Genomic DNA, 23,338 nt, shown 5'->3' with positions numbered 1-23,338 from the left:
AGGTCTGTAGCCTGTGCTGTTATGGATTTCCTGGAGAAGTGTTGTCTTAAAGAGAAATTCCTGGCGATAGGGACTGATAATGCCTCTGTTATGATGGGGATTAACAATGGGGTCCATAAAGGCTAAAGGAGCAGTATGGCCTCAAAGATCTAGTTCTTGTTCGCTGCATGTGTCACTCTCTTCAGCTTGCTGTGAGTCATGCTTCCAATGACACCATCCCGCGTAGTGTGAAGTATTTGGTTCGGGAGACTTATAACTGGTTTTCAGTGTCTCCAAAGCACAGGGAGGCCTGCAAGTCCATATATGAGACAATCAACTGTGGGGAGAAACCCTTACAGATAACCAAGGTGTGTGCCACAGGCTGGCTCTGCATTGAACCACCGGTTTCATGCATTTTGGACCAGTGGGAGGCCCTTAAACTACATTTTGCATTAACAAAGTCCAGTGAACATTGCTACATGACTGAGGTTTTATATTCCATGTATAGTGATCCTCAAAACATCTTGTATCTGACTTTTTTGAAGTCAGTGCTGGGTGAGGCACAGCTGGCCATCAAGGCTTTTGAGGGAGAGCAGGCAGACCCTCTTAAACGTCTTGACAGCTTGGTTGCATTGATAAAGTCTGTGAGTAGCAGGGTGCTGAACCCACAAGCAAATATTGATGTTCTCAAAGAGCCAATTGATGGCTACCTCAGCCCAAAACTGTACCTTGGTTACCTTTTCGAATCAAAGACAGCTGAGCTCCACCTTGCATCTCAGGTGAAAAACATTGTCCAGAAGTGGTGTGTAGCCTTCATCATCTCTCTCACGAATGAGCTGAGGGTGAGACTGCCAGACAACATGGAGACACTGCAGTTCATGTTATTATTCAATGTAGAGGAAACTCTCAAACATAATAAAAGCCTGGGAGAAATTGAAAACATTGCCAAACTCCTTGGCTACTCTGCTGCAGAAATCGATAAGATTGTCCAAAAATGACATACCATCCATGTATTCAAATGGAATGAAACCAAAAACACAGTGGGCTTCTGAAGTGAGGTTTGGAAATTCAGGGATGCAGCTGGTATCAATCCATTTGAAGAACTTGCCATGGTTGCTGTGTCTATGTTGTCCTTGCCACACTCAAATGCTGAAGTTGAGAGATTATTCAGCCAGATGAGTGTGGTAAAAAGCAAACTTAGAAATCGAATGTCCTTGCAGACCCTGAACTTTATCCTGTATGTGCGATATGGTCTGAAGTTGTCTGGTGAGGCTTGCTATGAGCACAAGCTACCTGACAATGTTTTGCAGCTGTTTGGCACATCAGCTGCTTACTCATTTAAGTCTGCTCCATCAGTTGCTGAACCTGCCATAGAAAACCTTGACCAAAATGAAGATGACCTACTCTTTCTGTGAGCCAGCACAGCATGCGTGTGTGAAGGGAGGTCTGAAAAAACAAGCAATGAACCTGAATTAGGGCCATACCAGTTACCATCATTTTCTGACATTTACAGTATTTTCTATTGTTCTCTGTTGGTAAACTTAGATTCTTAATGTTGTCAAATTAAGATGTTCTAGTTACGGCAAAAATGTTCATGTTTTCGGTGCCTTGTTGTAGGTTAGATACTAAAGCAAACTTAGAAAAAAAACTAAAAAAATTAACTGAAAAACATCTCCGCCGTCTCCCCGGAGATGTGGTGAAGACGGCCCGAATATTCGGATTCACTCGTCTGGTCTCCCGGACCGGAGGAGACCCGCCTGAGTATTTGGAACCATTCATCTGGTCTCCCAGACGCAAATTTTGCACACTGCCTTCATTTTGTCTACAGTTAAACTGAAGAATTCCCAAACAGCAGAGGTCTTCGGCACCTTGTCTTGTGTTTATGCAACGAAGTGAAGCGTGACGTCAGAGTCGGCAGCCACCCGGCCATTCGGGTGGTGGTAACAAACATGAATGGATGAGCCGAAGTGGGCCGAAGGCGAAGAGAAGGGACGAGCTCCGAATATTCCTATTTTCGTCTGGGGGAAGGAGGGGGTGATCACATAGATATATGTGTATATGTTTATGTGTTCACATGACGGAATGAGCCGATATGAGCCGATGTGGGCCTTTTGTGATTTTTAGTTTATAGGAATTTGCTTTTGTTTATAGTTTACTTGTTTCCATTTTGTGTTCCCACTAATCCCCCTTTATTTTGTGTTCCAGAGGCTGAGCACCTGTGGTGGGGATGTGGTGTCATCGGTGGTGGTAGCCCCCCCCCAGTTGGCTCAACCCAACTGCATGGGTTCCGGATCCATAGCTGAAGTAGACTCAGGGACCCTCGGGTTAGTGCCCTGAAGACCAATGGTGCTGTGAAAGAATGGCTCCGTCTCTCCCGTCGTCTCTCCCAAAAACGATTGTCCAATTTAATTGCAACAGAGATGCATTGCTCTAAGGAAGGGGGCTGCTCACCGAGGGCTAACTAGTTCTTCAGGGACTCTTGGAGCCCAGTGTAGAATGGCTCCCGCAGAGACGATCATTCCAGTCTGTCTCGGCCGCCAGCGTTCGGAACTCCAGAGCGTACTCCGCCACAGATCTGGAATCTTGTTGAATATGCATTAGACGAGACGATTCATCTCTACTTTTAACAAGGTGGTCAAAATTTCTCTTCATCTCCTCGGTAAACGCCGTGTAAGAAAGACAAACAGGACTCTGTTTTTGCCAGACTGCAGCGCCCCAGTCGCGAGTACGCCCAGACAACAAACTAACTAGATATGCAATTTTAGCCTCATCAGTCGCATAAGAGTGTGGCTGCAATTTAAAAACCAAAGAGACCTGTGTCAAAAAAAGCCTGACAAAAACCAAAATCGCTGTGATATCACTCAGGGTCTGGAACATGAGGCTCTTTAACAGGAGTAACAATATTAACCGGACTAACCATCTGAGCGGGTGGAGGAGGATGAGTAGCCAACTGGTTAAATCTTTCGGTAAGTGTGGCAAGTTGGTTATAAAGGGCTGTATTGCTTGAAAGATTTTGCAACAGGTCATTTAACTGATCGAGAGCAGCGCCTTGTTTTGCAACAGCTTCCTCTACTGTTATACCTGCAGCTCTGTCAACCTTGATCTCATCTCCCGCTGAGCTCATTTTGGGCTGGATTGTAATGTTACAAATTTCTCAAAGGCTCAGGTGGAGGAAAGAGATGGATGAAGGCTGAATGCAACAAGAAAACATTTATTAAGTGGACAGTGGCACGGGTGTGTGTCTATGGACGAAGGCAGCAGATGAGGGTGGCAGCTGGTGCTGTGGAGAATGGCGGAGGGAGAGGAGGAATGTGGTCCAGATGACTTCTCCAGAGGACGAGGGAGGGCCGGAGGATTGGAGGTCCAAGTCGGAGAGCAGACAAACAAAACTGAAAGCAGTATGTTGCTTCTTTACGATCCGGCATTGAAGTGAGGAGTAGAGTCAGATTATATAGTGTAGGAGACGTGAACTGATAGGCTCAGAGACATCTGCTCCCACTTCTGCTGATTGTTTGGAATATTTCCCACACCTGCCACTCCGTCTCAACGTCACACCTTCCTAAAAAGGAAAACACACACACAAGGGGAAAGAGGGGCCCTAGCCAGAGCTTGCAGAGGCAGACCTAACAGAGGTAGCACCAGGACAAGCTTGGCAATTTTGGCAAGCCTTTCAAACTGGCATTGTCCTGTCATTTGCAAACAATAAATCAAAAACACGGAAGGAATAAGCTCTTGCAGATTTTTATGTTTAACATTTCAAATCCATCCAATTCTAAAGTCAATAAAACTAAATTCACTTAAGCAGATCAGAGCTTATTTCCATTATGTTTTTGGTGTATAAACATGTTACCTTGTGTTTCCTGCTTGCCATTTCTGCCCAGAAGAGCTCCATGTCAAGGTCTTAGTAAACATGAACCACGAACTGACTCAACCTACAGACTTGGCTAGTAATGGATAGTAGGATCAGGTCCTACAGTAACGCCCGAAGGGAGGACACAGGCGAATTCACGAGACGAATACTGTTCGCCACATCGTACGAACGGGGAGGTTGGGGGATATCTCAAAATTAATATATTCACATACCATCGTCACGACTGACTATTTGGATATTCAGGTCCAGCCCTACAACAATCTGCTGTGAAATCGATATTTTCCCATGGTCCTTAAGTTCTAGAACAGTGATGTCTGGGTTGTTTTCAGAACTGTAAAGCTTCATTTAAAGACTTTGATTCATAAGCTGTGATGTCACCAATGACATCACCGGCATGATTCCATATATGGTCTATGCGTGAGTCTCGTTATCACGTTTTGAACAGAATGTCACGTCACAGTCACTGTTCCCTCTAAGCTTCACGCATGCGCAATTGTGCACTGCTAACACGGTCTTCGTGCACAGAAAATCTGCACTGTGCACAAAAAAAATCCAAACAAAATCGAAAATAAAAGAAACACATAATTCATTCCGTGCTATTTTCAGTGTGAGCCAGTGAGTGACCGATGACTGGCTGCTCCAGCAATGATGCGATTCACATACGTATTTATCATAGACTGTATATAATGGTATTTTCGCAGCTAATCAACGTTATTGACAGGCTTCCTTCTGTGCGTATTGAATCAATGTGGAATGCAAATTGATACGTATTTTCATAAATGTTCCATACACGTCCATCACACACTCAGCAGAACACTCTAATGAAGAAAATAAAAGACAAAAATATTCAGTGCAGCCAATTTAAATTTTGTAGGACCTATGTAGTGAGGACCTGATGCGAGGTAAAGTGGATAGACAACCATTGGAAGATATATAAATACTTCCCTCAGCCTACAGTTGATAATGCAACACATTTTATAGTTTAACACATTACTAGGACTCAGTAACTCACAGTCTAGCTGCATGAAATGTACTCTAGCATTTGAACATATGTGGCATCTAACTAGTCAGTGCCGAGTGGAGATCTTTCATTTTACACAGTAAATTACTGAAGTAGCAACAACATACAACTCAGTAAACACATAAAACAGTTAACAAATATTAATGGAAAACCATTTAATTCCTGTCAAAGTTATGCTGACTTTTTTTTTAGACAGACTACGGGGTTCGTGTTTCCTGTTTTTAGCTTCACTTTGTTAGCGTTAGCATGCTATGGTATATATTGTTTCTAAGTAATTCCAGCTCTAGCTCGATCGTAGCATCCACACAGGACTGAGTGCTGGCAAGACAAAGACAAGATGGAGTATTTCAGTAAGATGGCCACCCCTAGCACTTTTTCGTGCACTCAACAAACCTATCAAATTCAATCTTAGGGACAATAACGACCTTCTACTTCCATCTTGTGGCCAATTTAAGGTACTAATTCTCCTGAGAGGAAAGGCAAATTAAGGGACTAATTCAAAATACTGGCTAAAACCACATTATTATTAACCTGAGGTTATCTACCCGGGTTACATTAGCTTGTACTTTGTACATATCATCTAGCTCAGGGGTCGGCAACCTTTAACACTCAAAGAGCCAATTCGACCCGTTTCCCAAAGAAAAGAAAACATCGGGAGCCGCAAAATCCTTTTGGCATTTAAAATGAAGACAACACTGCATATATCGCTTTGTACCTCTATGTCCTTGTTAATCAGTCATGATTAATTAATTACAAAGCCTCTAATTAGACAGATTCATTTTTTAATTGTGTCCTACCACTAATATTTATCTTACTTGGTTAATGTCATTTTTGCTCCTGGACCTCATATGTTACGTAATGGTAGGTGGAAATCAAAATTATGCGAATGTCTATTTAACTTGTAAAATGTATTTATCTATTTATCTTAACCTAATAACTTTTTTCCGGTAAGTCGCTGCCCTATTTTCCAAGACGACGCTCCTCTGACTCTCTGACCTGCTGCTGCTCTTGCGAGTAGTGTCGTATTAACCTGACATATCAAAGAGTAGATACTGAGCAAGACAGCTATCCGTAGTTTACTTTAGTACTCACGAGTACCCGACACAATGCAGGACTCTGATGTGAAGGCGGAGACGTGCGGCGATGGTGTATTTGCAACAATTAAAAAAAAGAAATTTGAAGGAGCGACAGCGAGGATTTAGGAATGGTGGCCCATCACTGCTGAATGAATGTAGAGCAAACACTAGAATCCGAAGATCAACAGGACTCTAAATCAATACCCGCAGGCCGGCGAGTGTTGGAGATTGATGGCTAGGGCGCATATTTTGACAGACAAAAATTAAGACGTTTTATTTTGATGTTATAAGATCATGATAATCTTCAAATTTAGAATTAAATTTTTAAAATTAACAATCTAAAATAAAAGAAAATTAAAATTACATAGCCTGCTAAATATTTATTTTCCAAAGTTACAGGGAGCCGCAAAAGAGGGATGAAAGAGCCACATGCGGCTCCGGAGCCGCGGGTTGCCGACCCCTGACCTAGCTTATCATGCATGTATCCAATTGTGTGTTATATGTTCTTTGTCCCCCACCCCCTCTTCTCCCATTCCTCCCCCTTTCCACCCCTCTACCTCTCCACCTCTGTACCTCTTCTGTCCTTCTCAACCCCCCTGTCAGCAGTCAGATGGGTCCCCCCACATAAAGAGCTGGGGTCTCCTCAAGGTTTTTTTCCCTGTTAAAGGGGTGTTTTCCTTGTTACTGTCGCATTAGGGCTTGCTCTGGGGGTTCAGGCATGTGGGTTCTGTAAAGTGTCTTGAAACAGTTTGACCTGTAATTGGAGCTATATACAGTGCCTTGCGAAAGTATTCGGCCCCCTTGAACTTTTCAACCTTTCGCCACATTTCAGGCTTCAAACATTAAATAAATATAAATATATAAAATTTTAATTTTTTATCAAGAATCAACAACAAGTGGGACACAATCGTGAAGTGGAATGAAATTTATTGGATATTTTATACTTTTTTAACAAATAAAAAACTGAAAAGTGGGGCATGCAATATTATTCGGCCCCTTTACTTTCAGTGCAGCAAACTCACTCCAGAAGTTCAGTGAGGATCTCTGAATGATCCAATGTTGTCCTAAATGACTGATGATGATAAATAGAATCCACCTGTGTGTAATCAAGTCTCCGTATAAATGCACCTGCTCTGTGATAGTCTCAGGGTTCTGTTTAAAGTGCAGAGAGCATCATGAAGACCAAGGAACACACCAGGCAGGTCCCAGATACTGTTGTGGAGAAGTTTAAAGCCGGATTTGGATACAAAAAGATTTCCCAAGCTTTAAACATCTCAAGGAGCACTGTGCAAGCAATCATATTGAAATGGATGGAGTATCAGACCACTGCAAATCTACCAAGACCCGGCCGTCCCTCTAAACTTTCACCTCGAACAAGGAGAAGACTGATCAGAGATGCAGCCAAGAGGCCCATGATCACTCTGGATGAACTGCAGAGATCTACAGCTGAGGTGGGAGAGTCTGTCCATAGGACAACAATCAGTCGTACATTGCACAAATCTGGCCTTTATGGAAGAGTGGCAAGAAGAAAGCTATTTCTCAAAGATATCCATAAAAAGTCTCGTTTAAAGTTTGCCACAAGCCACCTGGGAGACACACCAAACATGTGGAAGAAGGTGCTCTGGTCAGATGAAACCAAAATGGAACTTTTTGGCCACAATGCAAAACGATATGTTTGCCGTAAAAGCAACACAGCTCATCACCCTGAACACACCATCCCCACTGTCAAACATGGTGGTGGCAACCTCATGATTTGGGCCTGCTTTTCTTCAGCAGGGACAGGGAAGATGGATACAATTGATGGGAAGATGAATGGAGCCAAATACAGGACCATTCTGGAAGAAAACCTGTTGGAGTCTGCAAAAGACCTGAGACTGGGACGGAGATTTATCTTCCAACAGGACAATTATCCAAAACATAAAGCCAAATCTACAATGGAATGGTTCACAAATAAACGTATCCAGGTGTTAGAATGGCCAAGTCAAAGTCCAGACCTGAATCCAATGGAGAATCTGTGGGCAGAGCTGAAGACTGCTGTTCACAAACGCTCTCCATCCAACCTCACTGAGCTCGAGCTGTTTTGCAAGGAAGAATGGGCAAGAATTTCAGTCTCTCGATGTGCAAAACTGATAGAGACATACCCCAAGTGACTTGCAGCTGTAATTGCAGCAAAAGGTGGCGCTACAAAGTATTAATGCAAGGGGGCCGAATAATATTGCACGCCCCACTTTTCAGGTTTTTATTTGTTAAAAACGTTTAAAATATCCAATAAATTTCGTTCCACTTCATGATTGTGTCGCACTTGTTGTTGATTCTTGACAAAAAATTAAAATTTTATATCTTTGTGTTTGAAGCCTGAAATGTGGCGAAAGGTTGAAAAGTTCAAGGGGGCTGAATACTTTCACAAGGCACTGTAAATAAAATTGAATTGAATTGAACTGTAATCTTAGATTATCCTCAGTGCAACATAATAGAACAATGACAAGATCATACACATACACGTAGTTCCTCTTTCCAGTTATTTCCATGGCAGTCAAATATATGTAGTGCAGTTCATGCCAGTACTCTTCTCTGTTTCAAAATGAGATGGGAGGTGCACTACTTTAAACATTAACACTGCACTGCATCCTCATGCAGACCACATGTGGCAGGAATAATGACCTAGAGAACAACAATGCCGCTGTTCTTGGGGTGAGTGTGAGGTTCTTCTCACCCGTCACCATCACAAGGCTCTTTGACATGGCATGAATCACTGGTGTGTCTCATTCCATCTGTCAGTCTGTCACTGTTTCTATCTTCTCCTGCCAGCTTTTCTCTTTCCCTTTGGACAGCTTCAGAAATACCTGCTCCTGTTGACAGCTACATCTATCTTTAAGGGCTGGTAATTGAACAATCCTAAACGTAAACTCATTCTAAAAATGGGACACAATTCATTCCTTTACCCTAATATAGCACCTTAACTGGGTAACTTGTGCCAAACCCCTATCATATTTTTAAAGTTTCTCTTGGACACACAAGTTTCTTCCTAGTTGTAAGCCTTCTTACTTCCTAGCTTTGAAAATGTCCTTGTTAGGGTGGAGTATACACAATGAAAAGAACCTGCAGAAACGAGTTTGATTGCACCAATTCTGTCAGGAAGGATCATTATCTCTAGAAAGTTTCCCACCGTGAGCAGCTGGGAAATTGTCAAAAACCATCTTGTTGTGGATGCAAATGAACCCCTTTGAACTCCATTTTATGTATGTAGGTGTTTATGGCTGTCAATCACCATTAAGATTTTGAGAGTCTAGCAAATAGAGAACCAATTCTCATTTCTAGTCACCTTCTGTTGTTTAGATGCTGCAATGCTGTAGAAAGACTTCACCATATTTGCCTTTAAACCTGGCTAAATATTATGATAAGGAGAATCATGCATATGGTTCCAAGTGTTAAAATCCTCAGAGAAGTCTAACACATCATTGTTTGTCAGTATGGGATTTCTTTTAGTGACTCAGGCTTTGGGCTTCAATTGGACTACTGTTAATGGGTAACATACTATCAAAAGCATACTGAAAGAAGTCCAGTAAATGTTGACCTGTACAGTGATTAAGCTGTGTTAGCAAATGCTTGAAAGTAAAATGAAGTGCTATACAGTTACAAGCTGCTTTCATTAAAGGTTCAACTTGTCTTATAGCATCAAACATCACAGTTTTGTAAAAGCTGCATTTGAGAGATACACTCATGGTGTTTTTTTAGCAGCAGTGCAACTCAACTCAATATCTGACTTGAGTCTTTTTTTTTTTTTTTTTTTTTTACTCACTGTTTGGTTGCCCTGACTTGGCTCAACATGGCCACAACACAATGAGAGGCACACAAAGTATCAACAGTAAAGCTTTTTTTATTATTATTTACTTGAATGAAATCAAATTAAAGCCAAAATAGTATGGGGTTGTAAAACCACAACCAAACCAGTGTGTTTGTTACCTGTACAGGGGAGTGAAGAGAGTGATTACAATGCAGCCAGCTCTTAACTAGCCTGGGAGCACCCTGGGGTCCAGAGGTGCTCCTGATTACATTAAGCAGCCACTCACAAAATCAACAGAAATGAACTAGAGCCATTTAGTACTGACATACACCTCAAAATGCTGAAAGGTCCAAATGAGAGTCAATGGTTCATTCTCAATAGTCAAATAGTAAAGCTGGTAAGAGTTAATCTTCTTTGACAAGTAGCAAACTGGTCTATTCACTCCATCTCTTTCCTTCAAGCACAGTTGCACTTGCCCAAAACGACAAGCATATACACTTCCAGTTTGAAAGGCTGATCCAGGCGTGGAGCAGTCAGGACCAGAGCAGCATACAGCAAAGTCTTCACATTTTTAAAAACCACCTGACACTGGGCAGACCACACAAACTTTGCCTTATCTTTTAAGTCTGTTAGGAGTGCGACAAGAGTTGAGAAGTTTTTATAAAAAGCTTTGCAGAAATCTACCAGCTCTGAGAATCAGCTCCTTTATACTAGCAGGCATGGGATACTGCATAACAGCCAAAGTTCAGGCACCAAAACTACTTGATTAAGGTTTGGAAAAGATCCTGATTTGGGTCAAATTATATCCTTTCACAACATTAACCATATGTTACAGGCAAACGATTCATTGCATGAAAAGGAGCAACAGTGACGACACCAGTCAAGAATGTTTGTCTACCGAATCATGGCATCTATTTCTGATGTTCACTGATTATTACTGATATATTAAACTACACTGCATATTGACAACTGACACTGAAAGATACCCATCACATTGAAAACAGAATACAACACAAAAACAACATGTGAGGCCAAATGAATAAATAAGCAATACAGTGTAATGGAAACACAAACACGATGAATGAGACCTAAATTCTTGATTTTGAGTTTTGGGGGTTTTTTTGTAGGAAGAGGCGGTACTGGGTACAATCAGCATCTTAACAATAGAGCAGAGAAGCCAAATCTTAGACCATTTCACTGGAAACATGGGTCTGGTTCTGGTGAATGTTTTCTGGAAACAGTTGTTTGGTGTTTCATTTTTGAACTTATGGATACAGTACAATTTCAAGTTAAACTATAACCTTTCCAAATATCTTCTCACAAGGTTCACATAACACAAAACACAAACACAAAATAATACTCTAAAAATGGTAATATTGCACGTTTTTCCTCTTGCAGATGTGACATGTCATCCTTCAGTGCTCTCTTGTGGAGGTTCCTCCTCCCAATATACATGTCTGCATTTTTTTTATTTTTTTTTTACTACTTAAAGCATTTGCTATGAATTTTTTTTTCAAATCAAAGATCTAACAACACAAGATATATTCCTGGGGTTTTCTGCTGTACAAGTTGACTTGACAGCTGTGTGATTGCATGTTTTCAACACATTACAGTATCTATTATATTATACTGTCACCTTTTGTGTTATGTGTGTCCTATTGCATAAAACATGAAGAAAAAGAAGACAGATTTCTGGATGTTACTGTTCTTTTTAACTTCAACCAGTATTACAGTTTTCAGTGCATATTTATTTTACTAGTCATTGACAAACAAAAGGCTGGAGATATAAATAATTGCTTCAGTGCTGCACATGTGACTCCATCTTGTCTCAGTGTATTCCTCATGAGTGTCAGAGTACACACATGGGCACAAATGTTTTTGCTGAAGCACAAATTGACAGGCTTGAAGGATTTTTTTCCCATGCAAACCTTTTAGATCATTTCCTAAAGGATGGTTTTATCTTTCCTACAATCATTTATTATCATGTATTCTGTTCAGTGAAAAAATCTGTTTCTGTCTCTCACATGCTGACAAATCTACAAAGCTTCCCGTAGTTTGGTTGACTCCTGTGTGGGAGACTGATGTGACGAAGGCTCCCCGATGTTCTGGCAGTGACATATTTGGAGCGCATGACATGGAGATTGGTGATCCCTGATTTTGTACATTTTTGCAGCCTGTCAGTGACTCAACTGTTACGGTCACATAACACATTGCAAGTATGCCATTAATTTGAACCCTATTAATAAAAAAATAAAACCATTTTTGTAGCAATATTGTGATTACACACTCACAGAAATATTTGACCCTAACTTTTAAGATTTATGTAATTTTATTAAATGACAAATTTCCATTTACTTTTTTTTAGATAATTTTGACACAAAGCTACAAAATAAACCTTACATGATGTATATTCATTAGTGTAATAAAGCCTATTTATTTGAAATGCATAATCGTCAGGTTTATGTATTTAGTATTAATAAAGTATAATTACTCTAAATTAATAATAATGACAGTATTTATTTAAAATACATAAAATATATTGTTTGAATTACATGTTATTTATGCTTATGTAATAAACTAAATTAATCAAAATGCATCACACTTATGTAATTCTTTTCCATTCAGTATAATCTTAATGATGCATAAGAACTATCAGACCACATTGTTGATTCAACAGATTTATTGCCATTAAAGCCTTTTAATATCTTCAATGTTAATGCGTGTACAAAAACTTTCATCTTTCTAATCAATCTAATCTGTAGAATTTTTAACTGTAAAAAAATTAATCTGCATATAAAGCATGACATGAGGCAAAAACACGAAAGTCCACTAAATCTGTCAACATTCAGCTCAACAGAGTAAAGTGCAAAAATGGCAGTGTAACAAATCTGTCAAATAATTCAGCTCAACAGAGCAAAGTGCAAAAATGGCATGTACAATATGTTTTAATTGCATAATTTTGTGCAATAACTGAACTAAAGAAGTCAAATTTTTATTTAAATACCTCATGACGGAAACGTCACTAAGATAAAGCGTAATTTTGTTTTAAACGGCATTTTGAAATTAAATTACGCTACATCTCAAAGTGACGTTTCTGTTTTAATTATGTATTTAAAAGTCTGACTTGTGTACGTTCACAACAAGGCCCTAAGTTGCATTTTGGCCATAGTTTAACTTCAATGTAACAACTTGAGTGATGAAAGGCTTTGGCAGGAACTGAAGCACCTTTTCAAAATAAAATAAATCTTTTAAACATTTAAAAATTTTTGAAACACTTAACTAGCTGCCACGAAATCTGGAGAAAGAAAAATACTGTTTGAGCTGAGGCATATTTGGACACCAAAACTAAATAAAAATCTTTTACAGATACGCATTTAACAAACAGGTATTTCCTTGAAGTACCCTTCAAGAACTAAGGGATTATTTAAACACAAGATCCTGTCTAACCAGGGGAAAAAAGCAAAAAGAAAAATGAGGAATGAGCTCTGTAAGTGCATTATTGCCAGCCAAATCACTGAAGCAATTTGAGTTTCAGTGCCTGTACTTTTGGTGAAAGCTTGGTTGAGTCCAGGTCCATCAGGATTTTTTGGTACACCTCGAATGTACGCTTCAGGCTTTTTGGATAGCTCAAGTTGAGTGCGTAGATCAGTCCATAAAGCATCACGCATGCATGGCTGATACTCTGCAGGTTATGGAGGACTTCCACGCCTTCCAGCACAACACCGACATCAGCAAAGCGTCCATCACCTGGACCATCAGAATCATCAGAACCATGACCCTCTGCTCGGACTGTGTAGATGCCCATGGTTTTCTCTGCAATGTCTGCCTCAGCCTCTCTGGATTCAATGTCCTGAAAAATAAAGAGAACAGAACAATGGGCTGTGTGACCCTAAACTTGACCACCAAAATCCAAGCAGCTCCTCCTTAGGCCAACTGAGCGTTAAATTGAAGATATTTCTTTAAGGCACTGTATGCGTTCATGAGAATGAGATCGATGCAAGCTCAAGGTAACAATGACTCAAGACCTTTGATCACCTCCTACAAGCCTGGAAAAAAAAAGAAAAAGTCTTAAGGATGCATTATGTGTTCTTGTTAACATGAGATTATACACAGCCTACTCTCAAAATGTGCACTTTTCTATCAAGGTGACAACAATTAAAAATTTGAAAATTATCCTTTCAAGTAGTAGTCTTGTTCTCACATGTTTATGGGTTGATCCTTCACTGGGGGTAAGTATGTGTGCTTCTTTAAGACGAAGGGATTTCCGGGGAGACTGCAGAGACTGCTTTTTTTCCCAATGAAGCCTTTGACCTGCCATAAAAAAAATGCAGTTAACAAAACACCAACTAAAAATATATAGATATATGAAGATACAGAACCAGGAACCCCCCCTCCGCAAATTGGTTTTGTTCAGAGATCAGTGATGTAAATACATAGCCAGTAGCTGTAAGAGCCAAATAAACAGTTCATTGATGTTCAGGTAAAAAGTATTGAAGGAAATGAGGCAAAACTCTCCAACCCCCTCTCCCACCCTTTGCCATCTCTACTCACCTCCTCTCTCCTAAACTCTTGTAGGAGTAAGGTTTACTCTTCTCCTATCCAACCCTCTCCAAACCTCACTCATGACCAAATCTGACATTTTTAAAATCCCATGCTCAATGTATGTGTGACGTTATACTGGTGGGAGATAGCGAGTGAGTATGGGAGAAAGACAGACCGAATGAGAGAGGGAGAGGACAGTAGTGGACAACTATGAAAGAGCAGGAGGGAGAGAAAGAGAGGAGAGATGGCGGAGACACAAAGTGTGAGAGAGTGAACTGGAGAACAGCGGTCAGTCTTGTATTGGTTAGAGTTCCAACCAATACAAGTACTGCTGCACATTAACATATGCAGCAGTACTCTTGAATATTGTGCACTTTTCTGTCAAGGTGGCAACAATTACAAATCTGACAGTTATTCTTTAAAGTAGTAGTATTGTTCTCACATGTTTGAGTTGAGCCTGGGCACATCCAGCCTTCACCTGATAAATCACTTAAAACAATAGTATGGTACAGGAAATAAAGATAGTCTTCCAGTCAGGAAGTAGTGGAGTGTGTGCATCAAACCTGTTAAGTCTAAAGCTGACTCGCATTGTGTTTTGCCCAGTTTTTGCTACCTAGTGACAAAACCTGACCTTGTAATGTAATTAACAGGGGAGGTCCTGAGCAGCATTAACCCTTTGCGCTTCAGTGCGCTTCAGTGTACCGCCAGCGGTACACTTACTAATTTGCATAGGAATTTCAAGAATGTCCGACGGCTGCAAACGCGCTTATACAAACACTATACGGCGATGGAAAGCTTAGATTCTCATGAATCCGCCGGTATAAACCACTTTCAGATGTGATTACCACAGCGGGTGAGAAAAACACATTTGTCCGACAAAAACGAATATCCATCCATCCGTTCTCTATACACGGCTTCAACGCACACAGCGCGACTCACATTTCCGGGTTCATTATTACACACAGATGAAAATATTCCACAAAAAACGGCCATAATCCAACCTTTTACATCCAGACAACACAAGCCAGTAAACTATTTTATCCAAAACATGTCCTGAAGTCGGTATAAAATCCCCGAATCGGTCGTTTTCAAGGAAATGCACCTCGCGATGTGTGTCCAATATTCCGTGTATTTTTCGTCATTTTTTTTATTTAAAAATAGAATATTAGCGATTTTTTGTACTGAAAATGGTTGGAATTGACTGCAGTTTAAAGGGTTAAAAAGTGGAAATGATTTCACTTTTCAGCACCTGTAAAAAGTGAGCTGTCTTGCGTCAGCCTAAGAGAGGACAGTAGGAGTTAGAGGCGGGTTGGAAGCAGGATGATAGGGAAGAAAAAAATGACCAACCTTTCCCCCTCACATGCTTACCTCTTGACATCTGGCTTCGGCTTTACTGACTGCCTCAGATCCTCAGCTGCCTTTTGATAGAGAAAAAACAATAATTATCCCATTGTTTCTCTCCATGAACAGCAATTCTAAATATACTACAAGGTATGCTGACAGAGGAAGACAGCAATGACATTACCGTTGTAAACTACACTGTAAAAAAAAAAAAAAAAAAAAGAGAATAACCCATTAAGACCAAATCTGACATTTTTAAAATCCCATGCTCAATGTATGTGTGACGTTACACTGGTGGGAGATAACGAGGGAGTATAAGAGAAAGACAGACAGAATGAGAGAGGGAGAGGACAGTAGTGGACAACAATGAAAGAGCAGGAGGGAGAGAAAGAGAGGCCGAGAGGAGAGATGGTGGAGACAAAGTGTGAGAGGGAGAGAGAGTGAACTGGAGAACAGCGGTGAGTCTTGTATTGGTTAAAGTTCCAATTAACATGTCCACATACTTGCCATATCTTCAAAGAAGACAAGAAGGCTTCCTTCTGTATGATGTTCTCAAGGCGCTGGAGTTCATAAGCAGACAGTCCACAACATGCATCCTAGTGACATCCCCCCACAAACAGAATCCAGCTGATCAGAACCAAGAATCAAAATGACCTGACATTATCTGAAAGGCATTTCTTACTATGAAGTAAAAACTGCTGGTTCATAAGAACTATGAAGTGTCTGTGTCCTCACCTTGTTGTTTGGGTGAGAATTGTCATCCCTGGCATAGTGGAGGCGTTTAGGTGCCAGGACCCGACCCTCTTTATCCTCAGGCTCCTCTGGACCAAGTGAATTTACTTCCTACAAAGTACCAGCACGACCACCATTTGCACTGGGGGAATTTCCCACTCAAAACAAACCCATTTGACTCAATGATGAACTATTGGTGGTCAAGGTCAGTGTGTCCGCATGTCCATCCCATTCTCATGAACGCATCAGGCACATCTGGATGGAAATTAATTACATCTGGCACAAAGGACAGTAGGCTGACATACCACATATTCTTTAACCAGCGTGCCCAGGTCTTCATTGAGGTAGATGCTCAGACAGCTCAGCACACAATCACGCCTCACGTTGGTGTGTTTGTTCTGCAAAAAAATGTAAAAATAATGATTCCATACTTGTCCATGTCAGAGACACATTAACACACAGGTGTTGAGGCTAACCAAGTCACTGACATTTCCCTACTTGACCACCCCATCACATTGTTTTACCCCACTCAGGTAAAGCTCACACAGGTATAGTCCATTTAGTAAACAGAAATTTTAAAAGGGCCAGAAAAACATTTCAAAATTTAACATATGCGCTTTCATATACAGCTGAGTCGCACCAACCATATGCTTATCAGATTACCAAAAAAAAAATTACATTATCCATCTGGGCCATTATGGTGGTGATCTTTCTTCCTGTAGCTCCACCTTTGGCATTAAAAACCTTGATCAGGTTGTCGGTCTGACGATCCAGTTCTCCCAGGAATTTGGAGGTCAGAGGTACAGTTGTCAGTCGCATAAACTCCAAGTTGATCTGTGAAAGACAACACAGACAGAATATAGATTTTAACAGTTCGTAAAGGTCATTGATAGACCAAGTTATTACACTTCAGATTCACACTGACCTCACTGACATCAAAGAGTGCTGGCCATCTGTTTTGGAAGTCTGGAATGGCTGGCTCCTGGAGAACCTCCTGCCTCCTGATCGAGAAGGTATACTGCATCATCTTCCTGATTGCAGCCTCATCCTTTTTCTTCTTTTTTACCTCTGACAGTAGAGCTACCCTATCTGCCTCCATTCTCTCTCTTGTTTCACCTCTGGGAATGTTTGGACAGAAATTAACTTCTGCCTTCCTGGGCTTCTTGATGTTGGCTGCTGGCTTCTCCTGGCCTTTCCGTTTATTCTTCAGAGAGTTGACTGCAACCTCACGATGTCCAGCTCGGCTGAGAAGAATAATAATTTTATTTTAACATTAAATGCAAGTCTATGAATCTGCTGGACTGACATTTAATATCTTTCACCACCTTGCGCCAGCACAAATGTGTTAAAGCAAAAGACTTGGTGCTTAGGAGGGGAACAAAATAGATCCCATTAAATAAAACACATACCTAAGCTTTGATCTGAAGTTCATCATCTTTATTTTCAAGTAGTGCTTCCAACCACAGTAGCCACTGCGAGTGCCTTTCTCCAGGAGACATGGATGGGACTGTATCAGAGCCTTGGCCACTTCTTCTAACTGCTCATCCTTTGGATATGCTGTATACTTCATGATTTCTTCAGCTAGGCCCTCAAGAATATCAGAACGTGTTTTTGGGGTCGGAGACAGCAAAGTTCCGTGTGCACTGAACTCATCATTTCCAGTGTGGAGCATCATCTCAGCAAAGTATGAGAAGCGAGGAACAACAAAGACTTTGGGCCAAGAACAGGACCGGGTCTCGGGCGATGACAAGATGATGGTATCATTGCTGCTGTAGGAGTCTGAATCATTTGGCTCATGTGATGAGGAGTTGACACTGGAAGGAGTACCTGGGATTGTAGGGCTGGTATCCCTTGAGAGTGGATTAGAGCTGGTTGTCTCAGAAGGTATGTACACTACTTTCACAGTAGCTTTATCTTCAAGTTCTGAAGTTGACAAGAGGTTCATGAACTGATCATCCATTTCTCTGTCTCTGTACTGAAGTCTGAATGGCTCAGTCACTTGGAAGAAAGTCTTTATTTGAAGAGCGAATTCCTCCACAGTGTTTGGTATTCCAGATTCAATGGTGAGTTTTCTTGCATCGTCTTCACCTCCAAAGAGGACTCTGAAAGTTACTCGTCCTGCCATCCTGCTTTGCTAATCTAAGGTGGAGACACAAACAAACAGGGTGGACAGACATTAGTCTGGTTATTTAAATACTTAACCACCCAAGCAGAGTGCATGGACAGGAGACAGTATTAACCTATAACTGATGTGTTAATGAAGACAGAATGCTAGTAAAGGGAGAACAGGTGGAAGACAGAGGATGGAGTAGGAGAAAGTAGAGATGGTTAAAAGAAGAGGTTATGAGAGAGGTGGCTTGTAGGGGGGGAAAATACTAGAGTGAGGTGGGTAACAGAATGGTTTGGAAAGAGAAGAGGCTAGAAGAGTGAGGAGAATGGCAAAAGAGGTGGTCGGAGGAGGGTAAGAGAGGTTAGCAGAGCAGAGGCTCAGACAGCAAGGTAGAGGGTGAGAGTAAGGAGGAGGTAAGAGAGGTGGTTAGTGGTGAGACGGCTAGAAGAGACTTGGAGAGTGAGGAGGAGGGGTGAGGAGTTAAGCAAAGAGTGGAAGCCAGGAAAGGTGACTAGTGAAGAATCTACCTTACACTGTCTTCAACCCTTCCCACAAACTCTGTTACAGAATAATTTTCACAGCGCTGTAGCATATGCAAATCAAACCTTTGATGACGATGTGTCTCTTCAGGGTCACCATACGTCTGGATCCAACTCTGTAGGCCACAAGTGGGTAGCAATCTCTTAGCTCCTCAAACTGAACAAGGGCAACCTTTCTATCTGGTGACAAAGTCAACTGAAAGGCCCTGAAATGATTCTGATACCAAGCAAAATATAAACGAACTATGAAGCTCAACTCATCTCCCACTATACACATTTGTAGAATCTCTGCAAATTCAGGCATTCCAGCAGTTGAATCACATACAACCATCATTCCATTTCTGTAGTTGATCCCCCTAGTTGTGACATTCTTTGTGAGATTAACTTGACTAATGTCTGGATATTTCTGTCTGAGAGCCACTACAACCTCCTCATTCAGAACATCAATAGGGACTGTGGAGACATTTGTCACTTCCAGATTTGAAGCACGGAGACTAGATGAGTGCAAGTGATAACTGATTGATTGCTGGTGTTTGGTTGCCAGAGTGAGTGCAATATTCCTGAAATTATTCGTGTGTCGGGCAACTTGTTTAAAAAAACTATGTTTTGCCTCAAATCTTATCGTCCATACACCCACAAGAGGCCCAAAGCATGTGATCAAGTGTGGATAGTGCTCAAGATAGTGGTGTTTAGGTTTCAGTGTCTCACCTGGGACAAGCTCACGTAGTCTCTGTCTGTGCTCAGACACTTTGACATCAAGGTAGGCGATTGTCTCTTTGCTGTGAACAGGTGCCACAACTAACTCCACGATTTCCTTCAGGTCTAATATCACTTGCCAAGCAAGCTCACCTTCTGGTATAAGGTCTCCTATCAGAAATGGAAGGAAACATATAAGGCACCAATTTTCATGGGCGTTGCCACCTACTGTCTTCCTACTGGAATAGGTGTGTGGTATAAGGTGAGGCCGATTCTTTTTGTCACTCCACTTAAAAGGAAACTTGAGGATACATGTGTTAAGAGATTCAAGACTAAAATACTTCTTCGATATCAGAATGCTCAAACACAGTGCTAGTTCAAATGGGACAACCCCCTCAAACAAATCGTGCACTATATCTGGGGGATAGCCTGTGCTGACGTGAAAATGGTTAAGATGCTCAGTTAAAGGGCAAGCTCGCTTCACACCACAGCAACTCGTTTCAGTGTCCTGTGCAGTCTTCAGATGTGCTTCATGTATTTCTTTGGTTCTAAGAGAAAAAGCACCTGAATAAACATCAGTTAACTGGATCTGTTCTTTCTGAGCAGTACAAAATCGACAAATATAATGCCCAGAAAAGCTCTCTACAAAACCAGCCAAAGCGTGGGCACCCAAATTGTCAGCAATAACACTGTGCACTGTTCCTTTGACAAAAGTCCCAAGCTTTGAAACATAGACACCGTGCTCTTCTAATGTCACAAGATCGTGTAATAGTGGCTCTAATATTTTTCTATATCCATATGTCTTTACATCATTACTCTTGCACAAAACTGCTAAATAAATAGAGGTGAGTGCTGAGTGAGAGCCTGGTCCCAAGTTATTAAGAATCCAGTATATGCTACACAACTTGTGCTTCTTCCTTGATGTGCCCAAAGGATTACACAATTCGAAGTCATCAATGTATAAGGTTAAACAAATTTTTAACTCATCACCTGACAGGAAAGGGTTTTCTTTGAAGTATACACCATCTGCTATGGAGCAATACTGCTGGTTTTCAAGCTGGTCTGTGTTACTGCCCTGTGTTCTGTGGCTATCAATAACTCTATTCAACACTTCAGGACAATCAAGTACCTGCTGCAAAGATCGCAGTAATGGGATATATTGAAAGGACCTGCTTGTTTTTTGATCAAGAACAAACTCTACTGGCTCGACAACCTTAAACACTTCTTTATAGTACTCTTTTCTCTTATAAGCTGTCGCAAGGGGGCCGCCTTTTCCCAGTGCGTTTAACAAAGGATTAGATTTACAAAGTGAATCAGACAATTCCTTAATAACCAAGCTATCAACCTCTATGTTTTTGCTTTTGAAAAAATCTGAAATACTGCTACAAGTTGTTGAAACAGACACAGTACTCAACAAGTAGTGCAGCTCATCAACCAATTCATCGATTGCTGTAGATGGAACATGGAAAATGTTTTCCAACTTCAATAGAACAGAGCCAAGTTTTTTTTCTACAACTTCAGGAAGATCATCTGAATTATCAGTATCACTACCTTCATCTAATTCTGACAGACTACCATCTATGGCCACAGTAAATGTGGGCCCTTCATCCACTGGACTAGACTCAGCACTGACTTTAACTACACCTGCTTTAAAATCCTTTAGACTGTGTGGATTATGCTTACGATTTTTATGCGAGTTAAAAGTAGCATATATGTTTGACTGATATGTACATCCCTCAAACATACAAGTTACATTTTCATACTGCCTAAGGTGTTGATTAATATGACTAAAGTATTCCTTCTCTGTTGAAAGTTCTTCACGCCCACATGTCTGACATGAGAACGTAGCGGACTGAGCACTTGCTGTTTCTAACTTTCTGTGTGTTCGATATGTGTGACCCAAAAGTTTCTTCCAGCTTGTGAACGTGCAAGGACAGTCTAAATATACACAGGGATATCGGCCTGTTCGGCTATGGTGGAAATGCCTCAGCCTAAAATGTTTTAATAACTCATACCTGGTAGATAACGAACTGTCACACAATTTGCAAGGCCACATTCACACAGCACCTGTGAATGAAGACAAAGAACAACAAATCTGTTAGGCTATTTGTAAAATGAGCTGCCTTTCAGCTTGAGTTTGTTGTTATGGTTTAACAGCTTTCATGATGTTACAAAAAGGCATTAAAAAAGCCAGCTCCTCTTCAAAGTGCATAATGAACTTTGAAAAACCCACAGATCATACATTGCAGGCCTAATAAGGTTTTTATGTTGTAAAACAAATCATTTATGCTTTAAACATGCTTACTCTAAACATTTCAGCTTGATATTGTAAACCACATTTTAAGTTCACATGAACTATAAATGAATACAAACTACATTTAAACTGTGCTACATTTTGATGTGTACATCTTTTAACTTATACTTACAAAATCTATGTTGCCACATGGAGGTGAGAACACAGGATGTGAGGAGAATGAGAAAAATACCCCAAGAGCTAGGTATCTGAAAAAAAAAAAAATATATATATATAGGCGAGAAGAAAAGCTTTCATCCAAAAATGCTTCCATGTTTACCCACATAAACAGACGAGCAGCACACTCTGTATAACGTAGAGTGAGCCGGAAAAATTATGTCATAGCCACCACAAAAGGCAGCATGACCAGCGATGTTTAACGAGCAGGGAGGCGTGCATTAAGACAAAAAAGGCGGGAGAAGAGGCCCACGTCGACCAAACACTGCAAGATAGTGATTTGTATTCATGACTGAGCTCGTGAAGCAACTTTCCCTCTGCCCCCAAAAAAGTTTAATTGTAGATTAAACTATTTCTGTAGAATCACAGAAATGTCATTTTTATGCATTCAAAACGCAGAATTTCACCGAAAGGTATCGAGTTTTCACGTACCAAAACAACCTCGTCTGCCCGGGACGGACAAACAACCCCCCCCCCCGCCATTTCAACCCAGGGGAAACACTGAAGGGAATGCTATCTAGCTAGCTAAACTACCGATGAAAAGAGTAGTCATTTTAACAGGCACAAAAACCGACTGCAAAGGGCTAGTTTAGTCCGGTATCAAGCTGTATTTCCAAGCTAGCTATGAAATAGCTAGCTTGTTAGCTATGATGCTAGCGGGTACACGCAACGTGACCAAGATAAAGCTGCTTAAAATAATCACGAACTACGTAAATTTTATCACACATAAATTTATATTGATGTGATGTTATATAAATTGCACGATTAGGACACATTTGGGAGTAATTACTAATTAGACACCGGATGTCTCAGATTTCTTACCATCACATGGACGACTGCTTATACCCACACGTGCCTGAGTGTTGGCATCCAGAGGAAGTGCAGGACATCGTTTCCGGTTTCCCCATTTCACTTCACATAACTTTTATGACAACCAATCACATAAATTTTAAATAACAGAATCCTGTTTTTTTTTATAGCTTTGGTTATTTAAACCATTTTAGTATGTATTAACCAATTATATTTAATACATTTTAGAATTGATTAAATTATGTAGATTATAATTAATTTTAATGCATATATTTTAAAAATGCGAGTTTATAAATAAAATCAAATAGACGTAAATGCATAAAAATTAATTCTGCCCTGAATCATTTCTGTGAGTGCAGGTAAAGAT

General features: G+C 40.7%; 1 protein-coding gene across 3 annotated transcripts; it reads right to left on the bottom strand.

Annotated features, from left to right (window-relative positions):
- Positions 1–13,035: 13,035 nt before the first annotated feature.
- Positions 13,036–22,205, bottom strand: LOC127535515 (uncharacterized). 3 transcript variants are annotated; one of them, XM_051953745.1, is made up of 9 exons: positions 22,118–22,205; positions 21,707–21,758; positions 19,704–19,862; positions 19,062–19,111; positions 17,756–18,485; positions 17,272–17,590; positions 17,025–17,180; positions 16,652–16,744; positions 13,036–13,581 (listed from the first exon to the last, which is right to left on the bottom strand). In XM_051953745.1, exons 5-9 carry the CDS (start codon positions 18,469–18,471, stop codon positions 13,243–13,245), a joined length of 1,623 nt encoding a protein of 540 aa, XP_051809705.1. In that variant the 5' UTR covers positions 18,472–18,485; positions 19,062–19,111; positions 19,704–19,862; positions 21,707–21,758; positions 22,118–22,205; the 3' UTR covers positions 13,036–13,242. The 3 variants fall into 3 exon arrangements, with proteins under 3 accessions (XP_051809705.1, XP_051809707.1, XP_051809706.1); XM_051953747.1 differs by lacking the exon at positions 19,062–19,111; XM_051953746.1 differs by lacking the exons at positions 21,707–21,758; positions 22,118–22,205 and having other exon boundaries at positions 19,704–20,263.
- Between the last annotated feature and the right edge of the window lie 1,133 nt (positions 22,206–23,338).

The sequence above is a fragment of the Acanthochromis polyacanthus genome, chromosome 9 (assembly GCF_021347895.1).
Source record: "Acanthochromis polyacanthus isolate Apoly-LR-REF ecotype Palm Island chromosome 9, KAUST_Apoly_ChrSc, whole genome shotgun sequence".
Lineage (NCBI taxonomy): Eukaryota > Metazoa > Chordata > Actinopteri > Pomacentridae > Acanthochromis > Acanthochromis polyacanthus.
This window is presented reverse-complemented; position numbering and strand designations above follow the sequence as displayed.